Consider the following 26,389-nt stretch of genomic DNA (forward strand, 5'->3'; position numbering starts at 1 on the left):
TTTATATTTTCATAAAGGTGGTACACCAACAGGGTAGAAAGACGATATTACTTGCCTTTAACCGTGCAGTTTTGAAATCAGAAAGTTAAGTGCCACACATCAATTACTACAAAAAATATGATTTACAGTAAAAACAAGTGGTGTCTGAAGAATTAGTCTCTCTGGACTGTGAAGTAGGAGTTACAGTATTCACTTATTTATTCAGTTTTCTACATGAAAAATACTGATTCGCTGGATGAAATTATTGAAGAGGCATTATCACAAGGGGACAGGAGAACATGGGTTATTTTGGACCTTGTGGACATTGGTGCAAACGTAATACAAAGTCAACACAACGGTTAATAGAGAGGGAGATCAAAAGAACTTTAGTCCAGAGTGCTCAGCCTTCAACATCTGCCACACTCCACCCTGAAATACAGGCCAAGGTAACAGTAACAACCAACCAAATATCTTGTGCCGATTTTAGTCCAGCGGCGGTATAGGTTAGCCTATGGCATGTGAAATTTGGATATCATAGAATCAGGCCAGCTACTAGATCTTTGTGAACAAATCTGCTGGAATCAGTGTAAGCTAGTGTCTCATAACCGGCCATTGACATCACAAAAGCAATTGTATTCAGAGGTCATCAGCAGCAGAGGTACGAGAATATCGGATAAATATATTCATCAGATATTCTAGGGAAATAAATAAATGATGGGTCTTTGTCCTGAACATTATGGAGGGCACTGTATATTCCACATTAGCTAGCAGATATTGATGGAAGAATGACTTGGTATAATCACACAAGAATTCCTTTTTTTATTTTGCCATTCAGAGGGCAGCATCTTTCATGACTCTACTGAAATACGTCTGGGCTATTTCTGGCCTTCTCTCATTGTGATGACAGAACACACATTTTTTGGTGGTGAAAGAATATATTTTATGAACTCCTAGACAGACTACTGTCCAACGTGTCATGCTAGTTGCAGATGAGAGTAGGTAAGGGGGCTGCATGTTAACTGACTGAACTATGAGACAATAGCGGCACTTAGTTGGCATGTATTGTCTACAAACGAAGCTAAAACATAGCTTGTTGCTAGCATTCAAGTTTGGTTTCAGGGCACTGAATATCTGAGCCGAGCAGTCTCAGGCCAGCTCCATGGCCACTAAGGGGATTACGCAAATGGGTTAAAGAAGAAAAAATAATAAGGCAGACATTCTGCATGGCAGTGATGATTATCCTTACGGTTTACAACCCACCTATACCCTCCATTCCTCCCCCGCGTCATAAAACCAGTGCAAAAAATAACAATAAGTATTTCTCCAAAGACAAGTAAAGACATGTTTTTATTTATACGGATGCGCTCTTAAAAGCTAGCACATCACATTGTGACTTTAATGAAAAATAGTTTACTTTACAATTAAAACAAACATCTGGCAATGTTTTATTTTGAATCCATCTCAATATGAACTACAAAAAACGGAGGGAAAGACAACAACTAGTCGTTATACCCATACAGGTGTGGTTTGCCACAAAGATGATTTTCCAAGTGGACACAAGGTAAGCTCATTATTTTACAATATAAAACAGTGTTGGCTCTATTCATGGGGATACAGTACGGTGAGACGTACACACAATCTTGCGAGAGGCTCATATGTCCCTTGGTTCCATTTTTCACAAGTTTCAGGTAAGAGACAGTGACTCCAGATAACTGCATGCGTACAGGGTTTCTGCGACAGTATAAAATAACCAGCACTCTCATAAGTGAACTAAGTCAGTGCGATTGAAAGTGCACTGCAGTAAAATTGGAGTATGAAATTACCCAATATACAAGTATGGAGCGGACTGATTTCAAACACTATTTTCTAAGGAGGAAAAGGGCCGAGGTGATTGCACCAAGGCCCGATTTGTCAGTGTTTACTCTTCTTTGATTTCTTGTGAGACCGGTGTGGAGACCTGGACCGTGACCTGGATTTCTTGCTCGATTTCTTGGGTGACCTCGTCCGTGACCTCCTGGATCGCTTTGGTGTCCTCGGTGGTGTGGGCGATCTTAGAATGAAGCAACACATCAGATGGTTTTGTTTAAATGAAAGCCTTAGGCACTGGTCTAACACTATGAACACAGTGCATAAGGAAAGTGCTCCAACACTATGAACACAGTGCATAAGGCAAGTGGCTCCAACATTATGAACAAAGTCCATTAAGTGCTTCGTACAGTTTGGATCTCTAAATCGATGACCTGCAGCTCACAGACGGGTGCAGTACCTTTTTGAGGACTTCCTGCTGCTATTCCGGGGAGAGTCCTTGTGGGAAGACCGGCCTCGGGAGCGGTCTTTTGTGTAGGAGCGGTCGGAACGTTCGGAGCGAGGGGAAGGGGACCTCGCCCGTCGCCCGCTATTCCGGGCCGGGCTGGGGGAGCTGCTATGCCGCCGCTTCCTGACAACCACAGCAGGAGACCGACACCTGTTGAACACACACACACACACACACACACACACACACACACACACACACACACACACACATATATATGTATATATATACATACATACTGAATATACACAGAACTGTCTCCTCCCTGTACCCACTCAACCCACTCAATACCTAGCATCAGTCCCTTGTAAATACCACAGAATATTATGAGCACAACAAGGTCTTATGTTCCCATTTACATTAGTTTGAATTCAAGAGCTTGATTAAAACAGATGGTCAAACAAAGGTAGAATTAGGAATTACTACTTCCAAAAGAAGTGTTGCATTCCTGTACAGTATATTTCCATACGTTTAAGTCCAAATGCATGTTGCAAGGTTTTCGGTCTCAACAAGCTGATATACATCAATGAATGCGATTAGAAATTAATGTTGAGCCTAATCCCTACAATGTTTTACTTTTTTTTAACTTTTGTTTTACTTTTTACTTTTACTGCACTTGTAAGTTGCTTTGGATTAAAAGCGTCTGCTAAATGACTAAAATGTAAAATGTAAATCAAAGCACAGCTCACCTGTCTTTTCTGGTGGGTGTGGAAACTTCCTTTTCCTTCTCCTTTTCTTTTGAACGCACCTCTGTTTTTTCTTTGTCTTTTTTGTCTTTTTCTTTTTCCTTTTCAATTTTCTCTTTTTCTTTTTCCTGCAAAACAACCATCAAGAACACAAGAAACACAGTTATGCATTCAAGTCTGTAAATTGAAGGAAAATGTTTTTGTCAAAACCATTTTTCCTTCCTCTAAAAATACAAAAATTTAAACTTCAGGCCATAGGGGTAGCCATTTGAAATGCCATTGCGGATGTGATCAGCGCCCCCTTGTGCTAACATTCAACCAGCACAGACCCAACTGGGTGTAGTCAATGAATGCATTAAATGTATCATCAGAGACGTTGAGAGATCCACTAAAATCAATATCCTTACTTTCTGTAACAGTTTGTCTCGGTAGTGTTGGACTTGCTCCTGAATACTCTGTCCGGACTTTTTGGGCCGTTTCCCCGACTCCAGTTCATCTTGAAACTTCACGACTTTAACCTGAGAACAAAGCAGAGGAGGAGGAGTGAAAAAGCAGAGGAGGAGGAGTGAAAAAGCAGAGGAGGAGCAGTGAAAAAGCAGCGGAGGAGCAGTGAAAAAGCAGAGGAGGGCCAGTGGAAAAGCAGAGGAGGGCCAGTGGAAAAGCAGAGGAGGGCCAGTGAAAAAGCAGAGGAGGGCCAGTGAAAAAGCAGAAAAGGACCAGTGGAAAAGCAGAGGAGGACCAGTGAAAAAGCAGAGGAGGACCAGTGGAAAGGTTAGGACGTGCGCGTGGCTAACGCTCTGACCTCTATCTCCCGTAGCTTTGTGCGCTTCTCCTCGTTCATTTCAGAAGGCTTTGTGGTTTTGGAATCGGAGGAGTCATCCTTCACGGGGTTGGAATAGGACTGCTGCTCTTCGGACTGAGAACTCTTGGTGTCGTCTTCATCGGCACTCTCTTCTTCCTCCCTTTGTGAACACAATCTCAATCATACAGAGCACTTCCCACGGAGAACGGACAGTTGACACACCACGAAATATTACATGAGCTGATCATACCAATGCAATGTGATTTAAACCATTCATAATTCCAAGGACTGCATGATAAACTCAAGTGTCAAGGTCTTTCTGCACTAATGTCAGGATTGCTGGTCCAGGAGATTTTTCTTGTTAAGTGCTCTTAAATCCTATTGCTATGAAAGTTGACCAGCTATTAAAAAATCAAAATGTTCTCATCGCCCTCTTACTATTGAGCAGACCTATAATGTGCAGCAAAGTGGACACTCAGAAGCAGGACCACTTATGTTGAATGATGCATTCACACACATGCTGTAATTATGGTTAAAAACTGAAGTTTCTGGCATGTGCTGAATCGCATTTGGAAATGGAAGTCCTGCTCAGAGCACTGCGGTCTGCAGTATTGTCACAAATCTTCACTTACTTCTTTGGCTCCACCAACTCCGGCTGTTCAAAGATCTCCCACTTTGATGTAGTGACAGCTAGGGGAAAAAATACAAATATAAATTAAAACAAATCAATAAAAATGTTCCTGAATAAAAAAAGAAATTATAAACTGTAAATTATGGAGGGAAATTTCCTACATTTGTTTTAGAGTGACAGTTTCTCACCTTGTGCTTCCAGCTCAGCCTCATCCACCGCTTCCCATTTGGAAGGCGCTACTTTAAACGTCGGCTGTTTCTGCCCAGTATGATCCACTGAAACATACACGAGAGAGACTATTAATTTTGCATGGCTCATCTGCCAAGAGTGAGTGCCTGGAAAGTGCTAATCCAACTGTATAAGGAGCCAGTCATCCCTAAAGCCACATTCACAAGATTTAATCAATTCCCACTGCAACACATAGAAACTGCATAGAAAACCAACACAACACGAATCAGTTAAATGAATGTTATTCAGTGACAGAATGGAATTAAGAAAGTTTGATTCACAAAGTAGATATCCAACTGAGAAAAACTGAGAAGAGGGCGACATAAAACTGAAACACTCGAGGCCACTGCGGTCACTGTAGACTGCGATAGTCCAGGGAGTCCAAAAGACTTACATGGCAGCCCATCCAAATCATCCTCCACAGCCTTTATGGGAACTCCATCCAGGTCATCGAGTGGAGCTCCATCAATGGGCGCCCCGTCAATGGGAGCTCCGTCAATGGGAGCTCCGTCAATAGGCACTCCATCAATTGGTGCTCCATCCACGGGTGCTCCGTCGATGGGCACCCCGTCCACATCTTCCAAAGGGGCCCCGTCCAGCTCTTCGCCAATGGGGGCTCCGTCGATGTCTTCTACTGGAGTGGCCTAATGAACGAAAGACAAGGCCTAATGATCATAGAGCTCTCAGATTTTTCCTGAAGAAGCCTTCCGCAACCACACCAATGCAATACAACCGGTTGGTGCATACGTATGTTCCTGCACTGAGAGGTGACGGCTCTGCCTTTTCTTACCTCAACAACGGCTGCAGGGGCCTCCTTTTCCACATTCAGGTTGACCAGGCCCAGGAAGATGTTCTGCAGCTTGATCAGGAAGGGGTCTGGGTACACCGCCCAGTCCTCCCATGCACGGAAGCATGACATCACTCTTTGCTGTGACGGTTGGGAGAGAAGTCACTTTTTTTTTTTAAACATACATCAATGTGCACATTTTGGGTCTAAACCTATACAGTGTTAACCCTTTCCATTCTAAGAGTGCCATACGGCACTCAAGCATAACTACTAATAGCTTTACTATTGTTTTGAACCCCTATTAAAATCCTGCTAAATTTTCTCAGCAAAAGCCCCTTGGGATTTCATATTGGACTTGGGACTGAAATGATTAAAGGGTCTTCTAACCATTATACCATTATAAAGCCTAAAAGTCCAAATTACCTTGTAATTTTCAGACTGCAGGTGTCCTTGTATTATCCTGTATGTGGCATTGAGGTCGGAAAATATCTGGCAGAGCTTGGTTTCAAAGCTGAAGGGTAAACATTCAAAAGGAAAATTATATTAATGGAGTGGACAATTGTTTCCATTCATATGCTCTTAAGCTCATCAATCTACCAATTTAATAAAGTCAATTTTTTTTTCAGTGATTCACACTGATGACATTGTATTAATTATGTCTTCACCAAAAAATAAAAAAATAAAATCTATGCACTTTCTGTCAATTCACAACTTAAAATTACCAAATTGTCTCCTTGTGTCCTCGCCAATTTTCAAGATAGTATGTACATAATATAAAACAATGTTTTGGGACTAATCTAGCACTAGAGCCATCACTAGTAATACATATAAGGAAAACACAAAAATTAACATTTAAAATATGAAATGAATAAATGAAAAATAAAAACGTCAGGACTTGGAGCATACTTACTATTTCCTGTAATAAGAGGCATTCGTCACTTTAGCGGACGAGTTATACAGCACATCAGATACCAAATACAACCGTGCAATCTAGGGAAAAGAAAGAAAAAACATTACATACAAAACTAAACAAAATGTAAATTCCAGCTGAATCTAGTCCCACCCCCCAATTCCCAGAGATCCATTCAAATGCAAAGAGTTTTTGTATCACTTGTAGGACAACCTGGAAATAAGATATCCAGACTGAAACGGATGAATGTTCTTTAGTTTTGGAGAAGTAGGCGTGTTACATTTATCGTCCTGTTTTCAACCGATTGAGAATGTTCTCCTCATAGTGCTTCACACGAGGATAAGCACTCCCTTATCCACACAGTCTACAGGCAAGAGAATGCAAATATTTGACTAATGTTAGGTTTACTTAAAACTTAAATTAGAATACCTTTTCAGGACTATTTGCCTGTTTCTGGTTATATTCAGTTTGGTTTCATTAGGTGAGGCAATTGATCATGTTAGCTAGCTAGTTCGCTTTCATAAGGATGTTATAGTTATGCTTTTATCTTAACTTGGCTAGCTAGCTAGCAAAAATATCATTGGATAAGTCAGCATCCTTAACTTTGCTATCAATAGTTGATATACTAAGTTAGCTAGCTTGTGAAAATTCAGTCTCCCAAGATGAGCACGTATCATGGAGGTAGCTATGGAAACAAACAATGTGTGGAAAATGGGGGCACGGTCAGTCAATCATAGCTAATTGACAGTTCTCAGTACCATGACCACACAGTTTGGGTGAACTTTTAGAGGGAAATTTAGGCTTAGAAAAATTTTTACATTTGTTTTGTTGTTGCCTAACAAAAACTGGTAAGTGTCATTCAACCATGTTGTTCATCCTTTAATATTTACCATAATGTTGTTTTTCTGGCAATACAAAGACAAAAAATCACCATGGCAATCGCCAACTAGATATGGATGATAGATGTAATCAATCGTCGATTCACAATATATAAAATATATATATTTTATCTATCCCAACCACATAGCTTAATCTTCTCTGGAGAATCTGAACAATCCTTCTCAGACAAAAGTTTTATGGTGTCATGAGAATTTCAAAAAACACTGCTGAACATTTCTGAAACCTTCCTGGGAAATTCCCTCCCTTTACAACTCTAATCACAGCACAGTTCATGAAGTCTTCCATTTCCCATAAATAGAACAACCCCTTGGGCACAGGTGCATGCCTAACCTTTTTGGGCAGTGGAGTCTTGAGTATGGACAGAGACTCTGCGATGCACTCCACAATCTCCTCAGCTGCCTCAGCATGGCCGAGGCAGAAGATCATGGCCTCCGCGATGTCACCCTTCCTGGGAGTTAGGCCCCGCAGAATCTCCTCCAGCTTGTCTCGCTCCCTGCAGGGAGATTGAGCCGACCACAGAGCAGATCAGACAGAAATAATCAACCGTGAATTATCAAACACCTCAGTGAGAATGACCTGCCCGATCTTCAGCTACTGAACGGCATCACCCATCCCTCGATTTTGAGGATGCAGTAAAATGCAGAAAACTAAACTATGCGAATGGAACTGTAAAATGGAGCCAACGGAATAGCCACACACTGGCGGTAATGATCATAAGAAAAGCAGCCGGGCGGGAAAGAAACGCACTCTTCTTTTAAGCAGCCTTTTTTGCCGGCCTCCTCCTCTTCCTCCTCGTCTTCGTCGTCGTACGTGCCGTGCAGATATGGGTTGAGAGGGGGCGGCCGCCACAGGGACCCGTTCTTGAACATGCGGAAGTCGTCCGTGCGCCACTTCGTGGGAGCTTCGGCCTGCGGAAGAACGTTCAGACGTGAGGGACGTTGCGGGCTGTGTTCAGAGCTTCATACTCGTCACTGTGAGAGGAGTGGTTAGCTAACCTGCAGGATGGAGTACAGCTTCCATCGGTAGTACACGTGAGCCGGGCTCTGATTCTCAAACAGAAACCTGTGGTTTTGGAAAGACGGGAATGAGAGAAATAAAAACGTGTGCAGGAAATGTAGCACCTATGCGAAAATAACCAACGATGACATCTGCAAATTCTACAGTGAGAAACGCACCACCAGCCCACACACCTGTACATGGGGTTGCTGATCTCTCGGTTCATGATCATGGCTTCAAACATGGGGCCTTCACGCACCACAAACTCGATCATTCGATGTATCAGAGAGAGCAAATTCCTATAAGAAAAACACAGTTAAAGCAAAACAGATTCAGAATGGTCACCCTTCTTCAAAAGCACTGCCCTTCTTCAGTCTGCCCTTACAGTTCTTAAGTGTTGTAGCCATCTTTCACATGTCAGCCTCTCACAATGAAATGGTCTAATTCAATGAAATATCTGGCTTGTGGAACTAGGGTAGCTTCAATGCTTGAGCACTATATACTTGTAGGGATGTATGGAAGACCCGCTGTACAATATGCATTTAAGAGCTTAATACACCAAGAGCTGCACAAGATCTGAAGGCTTAAATAGTGCGCATCATATTACTTGTGCATCAAATCCAAAACCAGCTTTTATTAATAGCTAGTTAATTTTGAAAAACTGTGCATGGAATATGTCCTGACAGGTTACTATTCTAGAATTTGAGAACGTAACATCTGGAATATCTTTCAAAACATATCTGAAATAAACACACCATAATACACACATATCATCAAAACCATTAAGCTGGTGCTTAGATTCTTAGCTATTTCTTGCATTTAGGAAAATGTAATGCAGTGTACTAAATTGCTATAAAAGCAGCAAACAGGAAGACAAATTGCTTTTCTGGAATATGAGCTACTGGAATCACTAATGCATAAATCATCAGTCTAAATGCTGAGAACCAAAGCAAAACACTAATAATAGGTACAGATTTTTTTACAGGCATTTAAACAAAGCCTTTCTCTTGTGGTGGTTGCAGCTTTCTAAAAGGTGGCTACAACATTGTGAAGTGTCTATAGATAACATGGCAGTGAGCAAATGCGAATACCAAGAGGAAAGAAGAATGAACTCTGTCAAGAACTAGTGATATCTACGGATATTTCAGAGGGGACAAGGGGTGGAGGCTGTATATTGTACATTAGCCTAAAGTGGCCAACAAAACAATAAGGGATGCCTTTCATTTACAACACAATCACATTTACTTGTATTGGAGCCGATCGTACCAATGTCAGGTAAAATTCAGTATACTTTCCCAATCCATCCCATGATGCTTTGCAGGTCCCTCGCTGCCGCTGAGAGTTCAACTTGTGCTGCTCACCAAGGCCAATGTCAAAGGTCACATAGACTACGGGGATTGGAATTCTCGGCACGGGGAGTTTGGCTGTACCCGTGCTTGGCTGACAGAGGCCAGGGGGTGTGCAGTTGGGGTGAGCAATAGTCACGTAACAGATCCTGACTTTAGACACGCAAAGGTCTCCATTAGTATGACAATATGCACATGGATACAACTACTGAATATAAAATTATTGGCTACTCAGCTGTACTAAACTATGTGCTGTGGACACGGTGCATGCAACTTCAGATGAAGACAATGAAAGTGAGATGGCATACGTGACTACATATTACGAGAATTCCATCAAAATATTTTGCTGAACTGGAGTTATGAAGTACACGACAGTAAAATGATGGTACAACATAACTGCAGTTTTATGGATGCTTTATAACTATCTGTGTATCTACATTACCCTACACAGCTGTATAGTTATATCCCAAGATTAATGTGTACAGTTTTCAGTATATCACTATAATGGAATGGAAATTAATATTTAATGAACGTTTAACAATTACAATTATCTCCCTGTATCATCTGTGCATTCTCAGTCCAATCGCTACATTTATTGCTCTTGTTTCCATAATAAAGTGTTTAATGACATCTGGATGACAGTAGTAGTCATTCTTCTGCCAAGTGTATAGGGCTATGTTCCTTTATCAACTATTGCTCACCCAAACTAACCAACCTCCAATAGCATGCATTGGCCAATTGATTAAAACTTAAATCATTATGGGATGTTTTTCTACAAATTTGCACCAATTTAAAAAAGAAAAACATGTACCTTTCTGTTGGGATAACCACTTTGACTATGGCTTGCGACAGAGTCTGTATATGAAGTCACATCAGATAATAAACATAGAATATGTGAGTATTGTTAACAAGCAACAAGCAAAATATAAAAAATGCATTGAAAACTGCTTAACAGCTTTAAAATTACAATACAAAGAAAATAGTGTCTAAACTGTTTAATTTTGAAGTAAATTTTACTACAACCGTGATAACTCAAGCACTTTATTTTTTACCTAAAACAACCCAATCTGAATTTACTGCATCTTAACATAGGACAAATTCAGAGGTAAACAACTTAAGTTATATCAACTGCACTACAAATTTACTTGCGATTAATATACTCAAGTCACAAACTGCAGAAATACTTAACACAACACAGTATTCATACTGCTTTATGTTAAACATAATAAACTGTAAAACTACCACGAATGTGTGATGCAAATCAGTTTTTCAGTTAATAGAATTATAATTTCATATTCAGTTCTATTTTGGCTATACACCGAGACTTACCATCACAAGACATCATACCCTTCATTCTACATATAACAGGTATTCTATGCTCAACTCGGTGCCAATCTTTTCACACCATTTTAAAAATCAGAGCTTTCACAACTGTTTGTTCAAGTGTTTGGTGTCAAGATAATGTGTTTTGAAGTGCAGAACCAAGGACTAATGATAGAAAACCAAACAAAGAAACTGACGTAACCTAAAAATGCTAATTTTACTTAAATAATCCATGCGCAAAACACAAGGCTTTAAGGCGAATACTTCTGTATCCAAACCAGACTTCCTGCATCTAGTCACATTTAATATTCTGTGCATGGCAAAATTAATTACCTTATCAAACTCCTCCTTGTTTTTGGGAGGTGGAAGGAGGGTAGCATTGGGGTTCTTCAACCTCTCCCGGGGCTGTGCGTTGAAGGGGAGTCCAGATGGGGGTGGCGGAAGGGTGTGCTCCATCATAGAAGGTGGAATGTATATGGGGTGGGGAGGGATTGGAACGCCTTTACCCCACCCTAGCTTCATCTCAAAATTCATGATCATCTTTCCTGGAATAAAAATAATTTCATAGAAAGATCTTCACAAGGGGGTTCAGAAGTGAACCGGTATTGAGTGCAGTTCTCCATAAGGGCACCTGCTAAATGAATCTATTGCAATTTAATCAGAGTCGCAAAGTTTACACATGCAGGAATACTATGTTGATGCTGTATATTGTTAAGAGCAATATCGGCATTCACAGAAGCAGCTTCTGATCTATCTAAGCCAACCCATAAATCCTGCCCGGTTAGGCCACGCGACTGACAGAGGTCCTTACCATTTAAATGTTTCAATGCCCGCTCTGCATCTCTCCTGGTCATGAATGCCACAAAGCCGCAGTTTCTCTCCCTAGCCCGCTCCTCGTCTGTCCTGGGCCACATGATCTTCACGCTGGCCAAGGGGCCATAGCGGCCAAACTCTTGACAAAGCATCTCCTCGTTCATCTGGGGAAGGAGAACCGGCAGACGGGAAATTAACATTGTGTGCGAGGACAGCGAAAGGTGGAAACCACCCCCCCCGATGTCCGATTTGATCATATCAAATGAAGTCTACATTCAAATCCCTGCGAAAGAGAGCTCGGTGCTTTGTGTAACTGGTTACCTGTGGATTTATGTTTCCGAGATACAAGTTTGTGGTTGAGGGGTCTCCAACGTCATGAGAGCCTGGCGCAGAATCATCCAGAACTGCAAAACAGAGGAGCCAGGAGACCATTTAATTCCTCCCCCCCAAATCAGTCCACTCTTGCAGCAACTTAGTAAAGAGCATGCCACAATATAAAGTAAAATTACCACTGGACGGACGGTTTCTTCGTGAAGAACCATCCGCTAAAAGAAGCAGAAAATCTGTGTAAATTATGTTTCAAAGGAATTGGGGCGAGCTTTGCTATGGGCATTGAGGGGCAGCTGAACAACAGAAAGCTAGGGGCTGGGCTTAACGGGCTAGCGCGGTCTAGGCTAACGGGTGTTAAGGTTCGATGTCCCACTCACAGGAGCGTCTTCCATCCATGCCAGAGAGAGGCTCAAATCTGCTGACACGACCCTTTGTCTTGTGCCGTTCATCTCGCTCTTCTTGTATTCTGAGGGAGAACAAAACAATGTGCCATGAAAAAAAGTACCTTCATAGTGCCCAAAGACTTAAAACGGCGATTACATTCCAGTTAATGGCTACGTAGTCCAAGTCATTTTAATTATCAACAGTAAACGTCACATTGTGTGACAGTGGACATGTTGTTTTCAGCTACGAATGCCTATGGGCGATGCCATACATACTGTTTTAGTTCTTCTTTGAAGAGCTCCAAGTTACTCTTCTTTTTCTCCTTCTCACTAGTCTTTTTAAGGTTCTAAAAAAACATGAAGTAATGGTTTAGAGCACACAGGCAAATCCACTTTGCAAGAAAGAAGCAAGAAATAAATTGTAAAAACCACTTGCCGTGCTGTGCCGCTTATCTAATGCTAAAAACTGTGGAGGGGTTTCCAAGGGCAAAAAGCTTTTGGCTTCAAAGCGAGACTTGGGTTTGTACAGCCTGCCTTTCTTGTCATCAGAAGAGGTCTCCTCTGGGGGCAGGGAACATATTCAAAGTTGAAGGAAACTGATCTATCCAATTTTGGCATGCAATTGTTGTGTTTAACATGCAATGTTTGTGTGCCTCTTTTACCCTTTGTTGCATTGGCAAATCCTCCTCTGACAAAAGCTTTGACTTTGCCCTCCCCTCCCTCAAAGGCAGCCAAGAATTCTTCATAGATCTCAGCTGCAGCTCGTTCGTCTTCCTATTGGAAAGAAATAAATAATTATACAGTAAATAAGTCACCAGGGTCTTTCAACATGGTTACTCTCCTTGTTCAGGCCTCATTTGGAAGAACCAGTTTAAAATCTGGAACAAAACATTGCAGTCTGCCCTTTACATTACCTGCATTAGTCCTGCAGGTTTGTTGCATCAAAACTATTATAAACATTGTGCAAATTGTAATGAAATGAGTAACCTTCTTTTTTATTTCATCCTGTTCCTTTTTGCTGAGAGTTCTCTTTGCCACCGCCATTTTGCCAATGGTGAAGGACTTCAGTTTGCTCTCCAGAAGCGCCTGAAACAAATGTTAGAACAATATTGGGTACTGAAACCAGCACTGGATCCTCTTTACGCACTTTTTCACGTCACGAGCAACGTCACGAGCAACCTCTCACTCCAAAAATTCCTGCACATAGCCACCCAGATAAACTTGTGGTGGGACCTCATTGATAGATCATAATTACCATTCCCACGGCTCCAATCGTTTCAAGAAAGCTGCTTGTGCTCGTGAACACCAAATCCAATTGCCGAAATATTGGCCACTGAAGAACACAGCACTTGCATACGAATATGTTTTTGACCTGTATTAGGATATTGCCTCCATGATGCATGGGGCTATGAGCACAATTGCAGATCAACACAAAAACAAAAAGACCAACACCGGTTCTTGTTAAACCCTTTCCATCAACAATTCACGAAGAATCCAGCTAGCCTAGCTAAATGAGTTCTGTGCATAATTTGTTCGCAGTAATCCACCATTAGGCTAGCTAAATCACTGAAAAGGACCCGAACAGATGACCACGCTCAATTAAGATTCTCTCCGGTCCAAAATGCTTGCGTTCTCCTCAAATGTACAGCAACAAGCAAGACAATTACCATACTTCGGGTAGGAGAGCGAGGTTGTGGAAACTCTAAAATTGTTGCCGATTTGTTTACAAATGACCAGCGACAAGATCCCCTAAGACGTTAAAATAATATCGCTTTCATAAACCGAGCCCCGTGTAACTTCGAACATCGTACACCATTTTTCAGCTAGATTTAAGATTATTGACAGAAATTACACACTCAAGATAGTTAACTATATAACATGGACACGTTAAACTCTTAACGTAAATCTAGCCCTTCAAAACTTTCGTACACTGAAAATTAACTGCGGAATACTTACAAAGCAATAGATTTAAGATAGCTAACGCACAGCTACGTCTTGGCCAATTTAGCCAGCTAACGTTGCTACAATCTCATCTGTCGCAAGTAAACCATTGATACCACTTGCCTAGCTGATATAAGCTAATCATGACGAGTAAGTTATAATTAAGATAAGAAGTTAGCGCCGATACCAATTATAATACATGAACTTAAGTCAGAAATTAAAAGATATTCACATGATTAAATGCATTGCTTGTTTCAAGCTAGCTAATGTAGCTAGAAAACTGTGGCGCCAATCCAGACATCCTAGTAACTATCTGTCGCTATGTTCTAACATAACCTGCCAGTTATTCAGCCAATGTTGCCTCATAATACGTGCTAGCAAATCCAGGTAGCCTAATAATTCTATTTAGATCGAAAGCAGTAACGTTAACGTTAGCCATCTTAGCTAGCTACCGGCTTTAGCTGGCTAGATGGGTATGTTACTATGTGAGCACCACACTCCCATGAGTGTTTGTGAGCTTGTTAGTGATCGGTCCTACTAGCAACTCTGGCTTAAGTCTGGCTTGATATTGGTGGTTATAGCTTACAATGCGTAACAGTTATCATTTTACGAACGAATCCGAAAATATCAGTTATACATAATATATAACTAGCTATGAAATCTCAGCTCCGGCCTATATCACAATGATAGCGAATAAGCTAGCCAATGTTAGCTACCGCTAGCTGTAGTAGGAGTGTTATTGCTAGCTAACTAGCATGTTTCTGCACGGCCACACAATGCTCTACTTTTCCCGGTAACTCATGCGTGATCATACGCAGGCTGAATACACAAAAAACAACATCGAGATTGATTATAGCAGTATTTATATACTGTTTATCATTCTTGATTTCGCGTCCTTCCGCGATAATTATAACGTTAAAATAGTATATTCATTCACCTTAGCGCTGGCTTTCTGAGCCCCACCAGGTGTTTTGTCCGCCATCTTGCCTCTGTTCAGTGATGTAATCGATTGCCGATTTCTGGATTCCCCACAAAGCCAATCAGCAAGTAGAAGATACTTCGAAAATACAAATAGCCAAATATCGGTATACGAATGAGACTCGCTGTGTCATTATCTGTCGGTGTAATTCTTTAATTCCGCCATTTCCTTACCACCCACAGTGGCTATAGATGCGATGCAGCTGCCACTTTCTTACACAGATTTGATGTGTAATATGTTGTTGTTCTTCTTCTTCTTCTTAGGAAAACCATAAAGTCAGAAGCGATTCTTTACTTCTGATTGCTTTGTGTAGCTTCAGGTAAGTCTGATGAGGCCTGATGGGCCGTAGATAGGGTGAAGCTGTACCCTTTGATTTCCAGTAGGCAGAGACAAAGATGCTCAATTGCATGTGTCCAGCAAAAACCAGTGCAGAGAGTTATCAGTCTCATAGGCACATTCACTAATCACTTGGAAAATGGGAGATGAGAATGAAGGTCACCTTTAGTGTGACCTTAAAACACATTAATCAATTGACTTGTAATTTTAAGTGAGCCTTTTAAAACTTCTGCAGTCCGTAAGTATGTGGACAGTGGTACCGTTTCTGTTCTTTTAGCTCTGAACTGCAGCACATTGAATTTTAAACAAAACAATCAATATGAGGTTAAAGTACAGACTTTCACCTTTAATTTGAGGGTATGTACATCCATATCATATAGGAATCTTATCCTTTTTATGCATATTCCCTCCATTTTAGCAGACCAAAAGTAATTGGACAGTTGGCCTCACAGCTGTTTGTCATTAGTATTGATTGATTCCGCTGTTGCTATCAGCAGTCACGTTATGAGCCAGCACCTGTGGCAGCTATTCATGCCCAAAATATAATATCTCCACCATGTTTCACAGATGATGCTTTGGTTCTTGGGCAGTTCCTTTTAGCCTCCATACTTTGCTCTTGCCATCACTCTGATACAAGTCAATCTTATAAAAACAGATGTAATTCCTACACAGATCACCCATTATGGATGTGAATACCCTCAAATTCAAACAATTTGAAAAAATTGACAGCCTGCACTACCTCATGTTCATTGTTTCAGAGCCAAAAGAACAGACATTGTACCACTGTCCAAATAATTACGGGCTGTAATTACTGTATTTGTTTAGAACGAAAACAAAAGATATCTTATGTTTAATTAACCAGACTTTGCTGATATTATGTCCCAGAAAATGACTGCTAAATGGGTAGTATTTGTAAATACTCCTCTGCATATATTTAATCACTTTTAGGTTTAAAGAGACATACACATATTTTGAAGCATTGTCTCCTCAAGCAAAACACTTGGGATGTTCCAAAAACTCAATATAATCCCAATTCCTCAGTATATTGTGACAATGCGGTCTAGTGGCGAGGGAACAGGAAGTCTATTTCAATGCCTCAGTTAAATCAATTAAATGCCTGTTCATTGACATCGCATTTTACCACTAGATGTCACTACCACTTTTTAAAAATATGTATATGTCTGAATATCATGTTGGTCTACTGAAGAGTATATTGTCAATGTCAAGGTATCATTTGAGCTTAGTAGGAAGTACATAACATACGGAAATTGTATTTTGGCTCGGCCATATATGTGGCTGTGCCACTGGAATTGGTTCACTTGCCTTCATTGATGGTGTGGCAGCAGAATAAATTCTGAAGTGTACAGAAACATCTGCTAAGATCCAACCAGGTATCTCAAATCTCATTGAACAACCCTTCATCTTTCAGCAAGACAATGACCCCAAACAACCAATAAGATTTTCAGGGCCTAAAAGTGTACCTAGATGGTACCACCCCAGTGACAAGCATTTATACTGATTTGTGTGATTACATACCTGAATATAACTTTTAAAATATTTTGTGTCTTATGTGTGGGGTTACTCATATAATTTCCATGAACTTCATGCATCCAGGCGAAGGCTATAATCACGAAGTTAATGTAAGGTATGCCCTAAAATGTTACTTTGAATTTTATTGTGTTGCATATGTGGTTAATTTAGGGGAAGAAATCGGTTATTTATAGCACATGGGTAAGAGAGTAAGAGAGTTTGTTAGTGATTGAAAACATCTTGAAATATTAATGCCCATGTGGATTTATTTACATTCTTAATAAAATATATCAACAATTATGATCATCATCGCTGCTTTCAATGAAGTAGGCCTACACAAGTCCACCTCACCGAGGACTATTGATGTGCAAATGATTGATGGTTTAACATTCATTATATAAATTTATTGTGTATTTTATAGTAAACGTAGTCTTAAATCTGCAATTACTGTCAAAACTGGTGGATGATTTATAGTGAGACATAGCCTAATGGACATTTAATAGGCGCGCACTAAATACGCACGCTACTAACAATCTTGACAGAAAACGACTTAACGTCCAAGTGTGTCAGGTGTCCATCCAAATGAGCAACGCGAAAGACCCCCTCCCCCTCAATTCTTTGATCCCAAGTTTTGGAGAGGCAGCTGCCGGGTGCTCCCTCCTCCCCTCAGAACAAACGCGATATTCATCTGCTCCAGCTTGCAACCAACTAAACCCCCTCAAGGAATCATACTACTTTTTCTCCGCTCTCGAGCCACAATCTATAACCTTCACAGACAAAAATTTGCCGCTGCACTGACACGAAAATGAGGAGTATCGTTTGCTGTACCTTGTGTCTGCTGTTTTTCACGGAAGTCCACGCACAATCTCAGCGAAGGTAAAGTAAAGTTAGTTTTCAAATCTATATTACTTTTGTATATATATTTTAAATGTTAAAATTTTTCTCTGATCTGTTATGGCTTCGGCCTATGATAGAAAAGATTTGAATGCGTCAGTACCTGGATTAATAAATAGGTATTTGCTTTCAATGAGTTTTAAGCAGTTGTAGGCAGTTTGCGCACAACGTCCTGCGCCAGCACGTGAAGTGCCTGGAAACTGATGCGCATTTGCGCACCCAAATTACAGTATCGATCTGCAAGTAGTATAACTTAGATAACGATGTAGTCTTGTGAAATAAATGTGTTGATGCACAATACGACTTATGTATTATTAAATTTTTTCCAGTGATTTACAGTATTTCTGGACCTTATCCGCAGATAAGTGTTACTTTTCTTGACTATAGGCTACGTTAATATTGGTTTTCAGGCCCGTATTTACATGTGGCGGAAATATAACGGGGGAATCTGGCGTCATCGGTAGCCAAGGATATCCCGGGGTTTACCCTCCAAATACAAAATGTGTTTGGACAATCACGGTAAGTTGCTATTTTTATTCTTTAGAACATAGTACACCTAAAGTAATACAGTGAAAATATTAAAGGGAAACAATTACATTACGTTTTATTTAGCAGACGCTTTTATACAATGCGACGTACACAACAGTGCATATTAAATATACAAGTAGGGACTTACACCGTAAGTAAATGTAAACACCATGTATACCAAAATTAGAATGACTGAACGTTTTAAATACTTAAGAATAATATACATTTATCCGATAGCCCCTATACTGTGATCTAAGTTAAAATTGTTCCTGTCCCTTAGTGATTTAGTTAGATAATTTAGAGATAATTCTGTAATTTACCTATTAATTCTACCTGTAATTGCATTAAAGTCTAATTACATACTATCAGTAGTCAGTCACAGGTCTTAATGTCATTACATTTTCATTTATTGACAGGTTTGACTGACAGTTTCTTTGAGTTTTTAAGATGCTGTTTACAAGCTGTAGAGTTAAGTGTTCCCTCAAGCTCTTGACCTGTCATACCATTCAGATCTTAGATTGTCAGTTCAGTTCTATATTAGCGTGACAATGATGCATCATGAATACCCATATACTGAGATAAGTATTCACATCCTGAACCAAATCCACATCGCTTGTCGGGGTTGTATTGCTTAACAATACCTTGCATTGTAGGTTATATTTTACGTTAAATGTTAAATAAGGGAATGTACAATTTATGATTAGGAAAGAGCACAGAGCGTGATGGACAGACTGTGCCACCTCTAATCCTTGTGCTCTCTTTGCTGACTGCCCACAGGTGCCAGAAGGGAAGGTGGTTGTCCTCTCCTTCCGCTTCATCGACTTGGAGAATGACAACCTGTGCAGATACGACTACGTGGACGTATACAACGGGCACCCCAACGGGCAGCGTCTGGGCCGGTTCTGCGGGACCTTCAGGCCGGGAGCTCTTGTTGCTACTGGCAACAAGATGCTGGTGCAGATGATGTCTGATGCCAACACTGCTGGAAGTGGCTTCCTGGCGGTTTATTCTGCTGCCCACCCTCACGAGCGAGGTGAGCGCAGATGTGGTAGGGTGGGGGGCAAGCTTCTAGCCCTCTACCCGGATTCCAAGACACAAAGTTATTGCATGACTGAAGTCTCAAATCTTGCCTCCCAAATCTTGCCTTCCAAGATGCCATCGAATAGCAGGAACATTCTTTGGTAGATCAACTTGCTAACTAAGGTGTGTCTGACAGGACAAGGAGGTACTGCAGAAAAACGGCCTGGACTTGCAGGATCCCAAATGAAGACAGGCAGAATTTATGTCCCAGAATAGACTCGCTGCACAGTAAATCGTCAAAGCATGCTTTATGGCAAAAATGTGGGCTGTCGCTCATTAAAAATGATTTTTGAGTCTGAGGCTGAGCTTGTACGAGGCAGGGGAAGGGTAAAAGAGATTGCCGCTAGCATTTTCACAATATGACATGGAATTTCTCACAAGCATTTCCTGGAGTGACAGCTTGAAGCCAATCTGTTTCTAATTCACATGGGAATGTTTATTCTGTTACAAGTTTTCTGGAATTTTGATGCGAGTGTAATACTTTTTTCATAGTACCATAGGTGACTGGGTTGCTTGCTTGTATATGTGGTCACTCCAGTGGTGACCTTCATATTCTACTAGAGCTATGGAGAAATGCACATTCTGTTTGCATTTGGGGTGCTCTGTGCAAATACCACTTATGTGTCTCTTCAAATGACCGATTTATCTTTGAGAAGCAGTTGTAGTTTAGCCTTACAAATGGCTAATGATTGCCATTGTGGACCTGGTCACACCATGAAGCTTAATGACAATGGTAGCATGCACCATAAAATTTTGTTTCAGATTTTTTCCCCCATTTTTTCCCAATTTTTGTCGCCCATTCCATTTCAATCATCCATGTTAGTTGAGGAAACACTGCTACGATCCCGTCCGCCTGCAGCCAGAAGGAGACCGACACATCTTCTACAAGCCTTGCCTTCTCAAGCGGGGTAGTCCAGGCCACTTTTTTATGCGGCGATCCTCCCTGCTGAGTCCCTCCCCCCACCTTTGAAGCGGTGGTCCAATTATTTAGCTTTGGCAGGACTGGGGCGCGAACCCCGGTCCTCGGTGCGCAACTACATCACGCCTGCATCAATGTCCAATGCCTTAGCCATGCGCTCCCATGCCAATACATGCGCTCCCCCTTTTAACGACACATTGCTAGGGATTAAACCATATCCAAAGTTAGCAGATACCTGCTGGGGCTATTCAGTATCATGGGGGCTCAGATGAGTCTGCCTGACTGCCTTGTAATTTACTGTGAGATGAAGAATGAGGCCATGCCCATCACTTCATCAGCTCGTCAGATTATTTCAGTTGTCTTTGTAACAGTTTCCAGTGATCAATGTAATTTGTCCATGTGGTTTTACGTAACAGGGGATCAGTACTGTGGTGGTCGCTTAGACAAGTCGCCCGGATCCTTCAAGACACCAAATTGGCCAGAGAAGGATTACCCAGCAGGGGTCACCTGCTCCTGGCATATTGTGGCTCCTCGAAATCAGGTGAGAATGGTTGATAGCTAGCATGGTCAGGTATCTAGGTGAAGCATTTGTTCAAAATACATTGATTTCCTTACTAACGCAGTACTGTGATGTGATTTGATATTCAGCCTTGAAATGTCATTGCGTTCATCATGTTAGCAGACTGATAATCTAACTTCTCTGTGTCTCTGTAGGTTTAATTAATACACTATGTTTCTTCCTTCCAATTACTTTTTCATCCTTCCAGATTATCGAGGTGAAGTTTGAGAAATTTGATGTGGAGCGAGATAACTACTGCCGCTATGATTATGTGGCCATTTTCAATGGGGGAGAAATAAACGATGCGAAACGCATTGGGAAATATTGTGGGGACAGTCCGCCAGAGTAAGTAGCTGATGAATGTTCCTGTTGCTGTTGCGGCCAAAGCCAAATTCCTTTGGGTCATAAAATGGCCCTGTGGTTTAACTAGTGACAGATATGCCTCTGTAGTTATCCTCTAAACACAGAGGGCATGGAACACATTAGCTTTTTGTAATGAACATACTGCAAATCTTTTCAAAAGCTAAGCTCAACATGCCCGTTTATTATTTGAAAAGCTTCCTTGGTGAGTGTGGTGTAGTCCGTAGGGTGGTCGTCTCTTGGCCTATCCCATTCTCCCAGCGTGGATGGGGGTTCAGTGCATGCCATGGAGCCTTCTCAGCTGTGCTCCCTTCTCTGTCAGTTACCCTGGCTGCTTTCTGTTCCACTCCCTTTTTTCAATAAATCCTTTCTAATGAAAATATTTGACGTGCATTACTAAACGAGGCATTACTGCTCATCTAATGATTGTGGCCCTCAGCAGCCAAATGCCATATGAAACAACAAATGATATTGTGTGCTGGTCTTTTAAAGTGTATATCTGTATTTTATCAGTATTTTCTTTTAAAGTGTATATCTGTATTTTATCTGTATTTTCTTTTAAAGTGTATATCTGTATTTTGCTGTCGCACTCTGGACATTGTCATCCTTCTTATCTTCTTAGTCCTATCTTCTCTGATGGGAACCAGCTCCTCATTCAGTTCCTGTCTGACCTGAGCCTGACTGCGGATGGGTTCATCGGTCACTACAAATTCAGGCCCAAGAAATTCTCTACCACAACGATGCCCCCGACCACCACCACCCCAATGCCCACGACCAGATCCACACGTAGGTGACACTCTTCTTCTTCTGTGGTTCTCTCTCTATCCTGCACATACTTCCTCATCAGTCTCATTAAAAACAAGAGGGTAAGGATGGCTGCCTGAACTATGCATGCTCTTATGTGTGTCTCATCTTACATTTTTTGATTTTAGATCTGAATGGGACAGATTTTTTCCCTTTTTTCTAAGATTAAGATTGCTGTACGATCTTTTGTGGCTTATACGTATGTGGCAGATTAATTTGGTCGTAAATCAAGGCAGAAGATTTACGACTGGCTTTATCACCGTGGCTCACGCAGTCTGTCCTTGGGCTCTGATGATAATTACATGGCACTGGCAGGGTCTCAGGAAGAGGGGCTTCTCTTCTCATATTGGTGGCTTTGCGTCTTGTGTGAAGCTTAGAGTGAGGTTGGTTGTATTCCTGGACTCTGTGTGTGTCTGCTTGTCTGCTGAACCGCTGAAGACTGTACCCTATCTGTGTCAGCTCCCCTGTTTTGTTTTCCCTTTGTAGAAAGCAGAACCTGCTGTGCCAAAAACAAATTAGGGCTATCACTGTGCTATGTCATTGAATGATCTCACCATCATCGTCTGCTGCTGCACCTCTCTCTCTGTTTATTTTGTCTCACAGTTAGAATAGCATATGAATGGAGGTTTTATTTTTCTGTTGCCTTTTTTTGTTAGCTGTTCTGCATGGTCCTTAAGTAAAAGTAGTTGACATAACATTTAAAATAGATGTTAGCTGGATTACTCTAGAAATGAGGCATGCAGAATACACTGTGTGCTTAACATGACTATCGCCCACACGCATGCTGGGCTGTTCCTCTGAGAAGGTCTACCTTGAGAATTGCCAGTGCAGAGAGCAAACAGGAAAGGTAAAATCAATGGCCACATATATTGTAAAGGTGTACCTCTGTGTGTCTCACCAGCGTTGAAGTATTCAGCTGCTCTGTGCCAGCAGAAATGCAAAAGGAGTGGGACCCTTGAGAGCCATTACTGTTCGAGCAACTTCGGTGAGGAACCCCTGCTTTTCCACACAGGCATAAAGAAGCAGGCCTGAGTGTGAGAGAAATGGCCGAGAATTGCCCTGGTGTAGCTCCAAAACAGTCCTTGCTCTCAAACAAGAGCTGGTTTTCATGTTTCCCATGCCACACTATCATTGGCCTTCTGTTTTGTTTCTGTGTGTCTCAAAAGCTTCCTTGAGAATTTCCAGAAGGAACAGTGAATTTGTGTATTGGACACAGTTACCTTAGTGTAAACCTGTGGGGTGAAACTGTAGGTAAACTGTTGGTAAATGAAAGTGTTGATTCAGCCCTGTAGCTTGGTGAGTTTCTGGTCTCGGAACAACTTGACTGTATGTGTTTGTGTCCAGGAGATTTTGAAATGAAGGAGATATTTAATTGCGATTTCTCGGCAGGTTTACTTTGATTTGCATATGGAAAATATTTGTTAAAGAAGTTTGGGTCACAGTGAAAGCTCATTCTTATCATGTAATATAATTTCTGGACATTTCAGCACATATTTTTACTGCAAAATATACACGTGTAGATGCCTACACATACCCATGCTCATATCTTTATTTTTAAATTATTACCAATGTTTTTTTTAATTTTATTTCAAATGTTTCAGATAGTGAAGGCCGCATGCTTCTTTCACAGTCAAATTCACTGAATGTTGGTTTACTAAATTAGTGATTGGTCGTTATCATTAAAGGATGTTTGCAAAACTTGCTATTGCCACCATCAGGTGTAAACTCTGTCTGTTCCATCCCCAGTGATAACCGGCACGGTGATCACTGCGGTGATGCGGGGAGGCAGCATGTATGCCACCATCTCCATCATAAATGTCTACAAGGAGGGAAACCTCGCCATTCAGCAAGCAGGCAAGAGCATGAGCACCAAGATTGTCATCCTTTGCAAGAAGTGTCCTTCAATCCGACGAGGTGAGTCTGGGAGGAGCTGGAGGCGTCACTCAGTGTTATTTTCTGCCCATATGTCCCTTAACAGGGTCCCATCCTTCTCTCAAGATTTAAAGATCATGCTTAACAAGATTAAGAGCTTTGTTTTGAAACACTAAACCTGATAATCTTCAAGAACCATGCCATAACATTAAAAAACACATTTCTGGTGTTTCATATGCTATAGTGAAAAGACACAATATAGCATTTTTATTTTAATTGTGCTTATTTTTGACACAACCCTACAGAACCCAATAGTTTTAAGCCCTCAGCATGTAATGAGTCAGCCGGCAATTATTTCTCTTGGTATAGATTTCTACTTTATTTGTTTCGGTATATATTTTACATTGTATAGGATCATTGCATTTCGTGGCATTCCTTTTTTGCAAGTAATTTTATGTTGGATGAGATGAATCATATTACTCAGTCCAATAAATACAGCTTTAATTCTAAATCACTACTAATCATTTTTCTAATTAACTTAGAAAGTATACTTGCACAGTGTTGGTTGTCAGCACTAAAGAACACTGCCAACTTTTTTTTACTTCCTAACGATGGGAAGTTCTTCAGTTATCTGGATCTCTCAGTATTATGTAGCCGCAATGGCCCAGCTTGAAACCCTCAGGTAATTGACTAAAGGTAAGGAGCCACACATTTCTTTTGAGAAGTAGTGTGGTCAAAGAAACATTATAAAATAGTCTAAAATCAACATTGATTGATTTAAAACTCAAATAGAGTACATCTAGTGTGGATTTGACTCTGTTAGAGGCTAATTAAGACTGAGAACTGGCTTTTGAAGTTAACACTTTTCAGGCAAATGCAAGAGCCTATTAGAAGAGTCTGAATGAAAGCTACCACTGCTGGGCCGTCTCTTTAAACAGCTGTGCCCCAAACACACATTAAATACATAGAAGAAAAAAAACAGTCTGCTTGCCGCCACAACCCCTCCGGCTGATGTGCAAAGAGAAGGAGTTCTTTCTTCATTGCTGGTTTTCAGAGCTTTACTCTTGTCAAAAATGTTTGATTGAAGAAATTATTGAAAATGTCTCAAATCACTCAATGTGAGAACTCTGCTGGAGTTTTGATTGTGTTGTGCTGTATGTAATGCCTTTAAAAGCGTGAGTAGTTCTCCATACATGGTGAAAAAAATACAGTGAGTTTTTATCGATGTTGAGATACTGATCTTTGGTCTTCCTGAATGTTCCATGAATGACTCTGCCATTCTGCTGCTGCATTCAGGCTCTCTATGTGCTACCTCCACAGGGCTCAACTACATCATTATGGGACAGGGAGACGAGGAGGGGCGTGGGAAGGTTGCCCCTCACCATTTTGTGATGGCCTTCAAAGCCAAAAACCAGAAAAGCCTGAATGTCTTGAAGACCAAGCGCTGCTGAGCTTGCTCTACAACCCTCCCAGGCCTTTCTCCAGAAGCTTTCCCCAGCGCATCTCAATGTTGCCCACAGTGTTCTTCAGTTGTGGTGCCAGATACGTCCCTGACACCAATTGAACAGCCCTTGTCTGACCTTTTTTGTGTTTCGTCCTTTTCTCTTTTCTGGAGCTAACTGGGGCTGTCAGCTAATCCTTACTCTTCGCCACTTTGTGGCCAGAGTCCATATGTTTCAAACATGGGCAGATGAAAGAGATGCATCAGTGCCATCTCCTCTTTACTGCGGTCACAGCATTTCATCTTAATCTCCGGGCAATGTTGAATGAACAAAATGTGAGAGAGTATTGTTTGTGGTGATGTAATGTGCAATAATGTGTTGTAAGTTGATGTATAGTTTCATGGCATAACAATTTGTTATATCCCTTTGGAATTGTTTTTACTGTGTATGAAAGTAAAGCACTACTTATCGTTTATGTTCCAGCTAAATTGTGATGTTTGTAATGAAATTAGCTTTAAGAAACGCATAGCAGTTATTTTCCTATGAAACCTTAGTGGTAAATGTTAATTTAAATAAATTGTTTTTGGCAGTTAAAATAACACTCATTACAAAGTTTATTTTGTCTATGAAAATCTTCCAGTAAAGCCTTCTTGACAGAAAATAATAAGTGAATAAGAAGTGAGCATAATGCCGGCACAAGAATGCGGATGTGAATAT

At 41.0% G+C, this 26,389-nt stretch overlaps 2 protein-coding genes across 4 annotated transcripts; one reads left to right on the top strand and one right to left on the bottom strand.

Annotated features, from left to right (window-relative positions):
* Positions 1-1,307: 1,307 nt before the first annotated feature.
* On the bottom strand, positions 1,308-15,436 carry LOC133127690 (U2 snRNP-associated SURP motif-containing protein-like). 3 transcript variants are annotated; one of them, XM_061240766.1, is made up of 26 exons: positions 15,307-15,436; positions 13,416-13,514; positions 13,091-13,202; positions 12,865-12,989; positions 12,705-12,775; positions 12,423-12,511; positions 12,225-12,260; positions 12,037-12,119; positions 11,714-11,879; positions 11,236-11,447; positions 10,391-10,434; positions 8,428-8,532; positions 8,233-8,299; positions 7,985-8,145; positions 7,568-7,730; positions 6,338-6,417; positions 5,851-5,938; positions 5,431-5,568; positions 5,035-5,284; positions 4,601-4,687; positions 4,414-4,471; positions 3,782-3,941; positions 3,387-3,497; positions 2,983-3,107; positions 2,246-2,443; positions 1,308-2,029 (listed from the first exon to the last, which is right to left on the bottom strand). In XM_061240766.1, the coding sequence occupies exons 1-26, from the start codon at positions 15,349-15,351 to the stop codon at positions 1,891-1,893; spliced, it is 3,012 nt and encodes a 1,003-aa protein (XP_061096750.1). In that variant the 5' UTR covers positions 15,352-15,436; the 3' UTR covers positions 1,308-1,890. The 3 variants fall into 3 exon arrangements, with proteins under 3 accessions (XP_061096750.1, XP_061096751.1, XP_061096752.1); XM_061240767.1 differs by lacking the exon at positions 12,225-12,260; XM_061240768.1 differs by lacking the exons at positions 10,391-10,434; positions 11,714-11,879; positions 12,037-12,119; ... (5 more) ...; positions 13,416-13,514; positions 15,307-15,436 and having other exon boundaries at positions 11,236-11,427.
* A 2,374-nt stretch (positions 15,437-17,810) lies between these two features.
* pcolce2b (procollagen C-endopeptidase enhancer 2b) lies at positions 17,811-26,271 on the top strand. Its single transcript, XM_061240769.1, has 9 exons — positions 17,811-18,090; positions 18,519-18,627; positions 19,414-19,669; positions 21,052-21,176; positions 21,403-21,539; positions 22,177-22,340; positions 23,260-23,343; positions 24,105-24,272; positions 25,551-26,271. Exons 1-9 carry the CDS (start codon positions 18,020-18,022, stop codon positions 25,679-25,681), a joined length of 1,245 nt encoding a protein of 414 aa, XP_061096753.1. The 5' UTR covers positions 17,811-18,019; the 3' UTR covers positions 25,682-26,271.
* Positions 26,272-26,389: the final 118 nt, after the last annotated feature.

This window comes from Conger conger, chromosome 4, assembly GCF_963514075.1.
Source record: "Conger conger chromosome 4, fConCon1.1, whole genome shotgun sequence".
In the NCBI taxonomy this organism is placed as follows: Eukaryota; Metazoa; Chordata; class Actinopteri; order Anguilliformes; family Congridae; genus Conger; species Conger conger.